The sequence below is a fragment of the Cebus imitator genome, unplaced genomic scaffold (genome assembly GCF_001604975.1).
Source record: "Cebus imitator isolate Cc_AM_T3 unplaced genomic scaffold, Cebus_imitator-1.0 Scaffold232, whole genome shotgun sequence".
NCBI lineage: Eukaryota > Metazoa > Chordata > Mammalia > Primates > Cebidae > Cebus > Cebus imitator.
The window spans coordinates 3,430,820-3,436,819 of record NW_016107547.1 but is presented as its reverse complement, the minus strand read 5'-3'; the positions used below and the strand labels follow the sequence as shown (position 1 = coordinate 3,436,819).

Sequence of the window (6,000 nt, the reverse complement as noted above, 5' to 3'; positions counted from 1 at the left end):
GTGTTCTATGTGCTTGCCATAAGTGCAACAGGAATTCCAAAATATGAGATAGTGTACATAATAAAGGAGCCACCATTTAGATGTCTATAGATTTCTTTGAAAATACACATGGTGAAGAGCTGAAGAAAAATGAAGGAGTCAATTTCACTGCAAAATAAAACCATAAAGTTAATTGGTTTCAAACTAGATTTTTAAACATTGTATGAAAAGACCAAGTTGCAAAGCTGCAGCAGTGGACTGAAATGGTGATGATAAAATAATGTAAAGAATGAAAATAATAACACTTTTACAGGGCTTTTAACTTTATGGAGGACTTTGATGGCTCAGATGGCGCTTGGTCTTCTCAAAACTCTCTGTGCTAAGTAGAGCAGTTAATGCCTCTACTGGCCCTAAGACCTTTAGTGGCTCCTAGCTCAGCATTCTGTGGGGAAAGGGGGTTCTTTCAGTGATTTATCATGAAGTTTGAAATTGCTATTTCTAAAACCGATTTAGATCCTGCTGTTCCTATACCAGTATACTCACCAGAAGTGTTGTTTACATCCTCTCAGTACTATGAAGAACAAAAATTTACCACCACCTAACTCATTAAAAATGCTCCGCAGGCCTGAGGCTCAAAAGCCACAATATGAGCACAAAGAGCCCAGTCCCCCTCAAGGACACTTTATTTCCCAAGCTGTCTCACTCAGAATCCTTCCCTTCCTCAGAACCCCTGTCTTAAATGTAATATTAAACCGGAGGCAAGAATGTGTTCTTTCTGAATGTAGTTCTCTGACCAGTTTTCACATCAAATGTGGCATGTGCTGGGTTAATCTTTGTACTCCTCACCACTTTCAAATCCGATAATGTTTTTTAATCTAACCACTGATTTTAACATTAAAAACACGCACACGCCGTAGAATAATGCTGTCCTTTATGTGCATTCCAATACAAATATTTTTGAAGGCTGACTCTCTTTTACCTTGAGTATTTTCTGATGCTGCAACCTCCAGCTTAATCCTTAATGCCTGACAATGTATGCATGTAACACAGAGTGTTATTATTGCCTCCGGCTAGCTTCATGTCATCTAGTTTGCCTTTTACTTCGCTCCTTTGATAGTATTATCAAGACCAATTGTGAATCTGCCAGATGCATTTTCTCACAAAAGGACAAATCTAAGAAGGCTTGTGTTTTTCCCTTTCTCTTCTAGAACTGCTTGCATTAAAGGACTTCCTCATCCGTTTTTCATGACACTGATCTTGCTTAATCAGAGATGGAGCAAACTGACTGCAAACCCTACCAGCCTCTATCAAAAGTAAAGCATGAAATGGATCTAGCTTACACCAGTTCTTCCGATGAGAGTGAAGATGGAAGAAAACCAAGACAGTCATACAACTCCAGGGAAACTCTGCAGGAGTATAACCAAGAGCTGAGGATGAATTACAATAGCCAGAGCAGAAAGAGGAAAGAAGTAGAAAAACCTACTCAAGGTATGTTTGTATTAGATCTTTATAACGAATATTATTTCTCATTAGAGAATGCTTATATGCGTAAACTTTTGTTTCAAAAATAAATTTGCTGATGTTAACTGGTTAATAATTTGCGCGGCTTATATATGCTGGAGAATCTATTTCATATGCCAGCCCAGCTGATGTTGTAGGTTACATGTGCTTTTTACGGATTATGCATGAATTTAGATGCTGCAGTCCTCTTATCAGAGCATTCAAAATTTGTCTAATCCTACAAATAGTCATTTACAGACTGAAGGATAAATAATTTATCGTAAGATGAAAAGTAAACAGCTAAGTGCTTTTCAAGCCATTGCTTATATGGGACAAAAGTCTCAAATAAATATTTGGCTGCTGACAAAGCTAGCAGGTTAGTGGAGACCACCAAACAGGGTTCCAGTCTATCACCAGAATGTAGAAACATTGTGCAGCCCAGTCTGAAAGAAATATAAGAATTTTTTAGAACCCTTCTTACAATAGCCGTATTTTGGAGCATCTTCTTTGGGCAGCCTTAGTTTCTCAATTATGGATTGGCAAGATGGTTTCTAACCAAAAAAAAAAAAAAGCTAGTAGAAATATGATTTTCTGTTTCAATTGATGGGTAAGCTGTGTTAGACACTATTTTAATGATGTAGAAGATATTGACATTGGCACAAGATTTTTTTATGAATAACTTAATGCTGTGATAAAAATAATGGACTTTATTATCTCGGTTCTCCAAGTGTGGACTTGACTAACAGCAACAGCAAAACCTGAGAATGTTTTTTAGAATGTAAATTCTCAAGCGCCACTGTAGACATATTGAGTCAGAAACCCTGGGGGTGGGACCCATTTCTGGGTTACAAAACCCCAGGGGATTCTGATTCCTGCTCAAGATTGAAAATTATTGCTCCAACCCTCTGAAATCTTTTTTACTCAGATGGCTTCAATGATCACATCTATTTGAGTGACTTTCAAATATTTATCTTCAGAACTAACCTCCTTTCTAAACTCTAGTCCTAAATTTTCAGTTAAGCTCCCCAGCATTTCCAAATGAATAATACACTAGCACTTCTAAACCAATCTATCTAAAGTGAAAGCAATCATTTGAACACTCCTAATCCCACTCATCTTCCTTGTATCACCTATATCTGTTAATGATGCTCCCATTCTCCCAGTGAACCACACACACTTTCTGATCTAATCACTTTCCTCATCCAGCAGAGTTAATGTCTACATCTCTCAAATCCGTTTCTCCTCTCCATTCCCATGATCATTACTCTCATTACATCTTACCTAGATTGTTTTTTATTTCTTAACTGGTCTACCTGGATCTCACCCCATCCCTTTTCAATCCTTTTGCTGTGCTGTTAACTTTTTCTTGGAATACAATCCTCTGCTATCTCTCTTTATTCATACCCAACCATCTTTCAAAGCCTAGCTTACAAGCATCCTTTTCCACTGAATCCTTGCTGTACCATCACCCCCAACATCATCGCTGTTTCACTGTGTAGGTGATCTTCCTCCATGAACTTTAAGAATACATTCTTTTTACACCACCCTCCTTTTTTGTTGAGCAGAGTCTGACTCTGTCACCCAGGCTGGAGTGCAGTGGCACGATATTGGCTTACTGCAACCTCTGCCTCCTGGGTTCAAGTGATTTTCGTGCCTCGGCCTCCTGAGTAGCTGGGATTGCAGGTGCAGGCCACCACGCCTGGATAATTTTTTTTTGTATTTTTAATAGAGATGGGGTTTCACCATGTTGGCCAGGCTGGTCTCGAACTCCTGGCCTCCTGTGATCTACCTGCTTCAGTCTCCCTAAGTGCTGGAATTACAGGCATGAGCCACCATGCTCGGCTTCTTTTTACCTCTTATTATGATTGTATATATTTTCCTAGATTGTGTACTCAGTGAAGATGGGGATCATGGTTTCTTGGTAGATCTCTATTTTCTATAAAACTTTGCATATAATATATGCTTTATAATTGTTTCATTTAAGGAATTAGTTGCTATCAACTGAAACATAAGTGCTTATCATACATTGAAAACTACTCTTTAAATATTGCCATGTCAAATAAAATGATTACAGATGAAAACTACAGTACACTCTAATTAGTGCTTGAATCTTACATTTTAAAAACAACATTAAATTGAGCCAAAATTAATGCTAACGCTTAAATAATTATTACATATTTGTAAGGTTAACTATATTACTCATTTTTATCCCTTAACATAATTGGTAAAAGTTTTATATCTTTCTATTCAAGGAATTCATTTTAATCTTTCCAATTTTTTTCAGTTAATATCATGTAAATTTGTTCTAAAATAATTTTCTTCTTCTGCCTGACAACTGGGAAATGATTTCGTATGGAAATGTTTTTGGCTTTAGGAAATGCCTGGTTCTCGTTAAAATATTTATCTGTAAGTTTATAGAAGACGAATTTACAATTGTGATTTATGGGTTGTGGTTTTAGGATGTAGAGTGGTTGAGTGAGTAGAAATAAGAATGCATTCTGGTGACAGTTCTGAAAACATAAGCAATTTTATGCTGAGTCAGTACAAACAGCTGGCCAGCTTCAGATTTTCTCTCTGTGCAGTTTCATCAAAAGGAATTTGGGGTAAGGGGAGTTTGTCTCCATGATGTCATTCTAACTTCCTTTCAATGGATGATTTTTATTCAGTAAGCTTTTATTTAGTCATTAATGAGTGTCAGACCTTGAAGCCAATGCTGAGGTTGGAGATGGCTGCTTGTAGGAAACTTACAGTGCAGTGGGGAAAATAGACACTCAAAATATGTTATTGCAATTAAATGTATGAAGTGCTTTTACAGATAAAAACGGTGTTGTGGAAGTACACAGAATGAATCAATTAACTTCTTTACAGGAATTAGGGTACATAGAAAGTTGATATTTGACCTAAGTTAAAATTTGAATAAAAGTTTACCAAAAAGACATTCCTAGAGAGCAGATAAGCAAGTGCAAAGTATAAAACTCCGAGGAAGATGAGAGCAAGGTATGTTGGGGCCTGATTGTGAAGTCTTGCGTGCCCAATGTAGGAAATTTTTAAAATTTCCTTTAAGCTTTGAAAAAGAAAGCTTTTAATTGGTGGAGAATTTCATGATGAATTACACTTTTTAGGATAAGAATGTATACAAGATAATTGTAGAAGTATAGGCCGCAGTGTAGAAGATTGATTGCAGTTGGGAATAACTGAATGCAGGGAGAAAAATCTGTGAGGCCACTGAATTAGGCCAGAGCTAAGAATGATGTTAGAGGTCTAAACAATGTCTGTGGAGATGAAAAGACCCATTCAAGAGATGTAAGTGTGTTCAAATTGATAGAACTTTATAATTGATTACTGGTTGAGGTTGAAAGAAATAACTGAGTCAAGGATGACTCTAAAGTTTTAAGTTTGGGAAACAGAGAGGATAGTGATTAATTTACCAAGAGAAGGAACACAGTACGAGGAGCAAGTTTGGAAGGGAAGAAGATGAGTTTCTTTTCAGACATGTTAAGTTTAAGATGCTAGTATGACATTCAGGTGGCTTTTCCCATCAGCGATTGGAAATGTGTGTCTAGGATTCAGAACAGATCTGGGCTGTCGTTATAAGTAGATTTGAGATCATCAGTGTCTCAGAGTAGAGATGCCTGGGGATGGATGAGATTACCCAGGGAGAGTGTGTAGAGGGTTGAGAGTAGAAAAAGGCCAAGGACAAAAACCTGAATCTATCATCCATGAACTGACATAAACACATTTTGAACCAATTTATATTTTTAGCCAGCACCATCCTTCAGTACACTGACTTATATAAAATAAAGTATACAGATCTGGGAGCTAAAAATCTGAAACAGGATCTCATCTGCCACTGACTGCCGATCTGTAGAGACACCTAGGTGGGAAAATATGTAGCTCTTTGAAGGAGAAATGACTTGTCCTATGTTAGGCAAAATGGTGGACCCAATTATCATCTTTTTTGTAAGATCTGGAATTCTCTTTGTTGTCTTAGTCCATGTATTACTATCTATGAGTCAGAGAAAATGTCTTTAATTTTTGCAGATGTATGTTAGTGGTTGCATCTTGCACCAATCGAGGTAAAGCTGAGCCTAACCCATTATTTTAAAGGAATAAGGTCTCAAAAACTCGTTGCATTTTAGACCAGGAAGGATGAATGCAAACAAAATGTTGATTAGGCACCTGCTATGGTGCCAGATATGGTGCTAGATGCCTTTTAAGTTTACTAGCTATGTAACCTTAAGCAAGATACTTCGGCTCTGAACCTGTTTTCTCTTTTGCAAAATTGACTTCATCATCATCACTATCATCACAATAATAATAATAAATTTTGAATTGTTCCTATTCTATTCTAGCACTGTGCAAGGTGCTTTACATTCACTCCTCATAAACACCTGATAAGGTATGTGCTATTATCCCCAGTTTACAGATGAGATAGCTGAGGCTTGGAGAGAAATAATTTGCCAGAGGATGTGTAGCTAAAGGAGTGGTGAGAGTTAAGATCAGAAATCAAGTCTATGTCTC

The 6,000-nt window shown here is 37.1% G+C and overlaps 1 protein-coding gene across 1 annotated transcript in view; it reads left to right on the top strand.

Annotated features, from left to right (window-relative positions):
• The first annotated feature begins 1,185 nt into the window (after positions 1-1,185).
• The window catches only part of LOC108281847 (teneurin-1-like), a 71,858-nt gene continuing 67,043 nt past the window's right edge, over positions 1,186-6,000 (top strand). Inside the window, exon 1 of the mRNA XM_017497556.2 lies at positions 1,186-1,467. Within this exon, the coding sequence (XP_017353045.1) occupies positions 1,251-1,467 (217 nt within the window). The 5' untranslated portion in view covers positions 1,186-1,250. The remainder of the gene's footprint in view (positions 1,468-6,000) is intronic.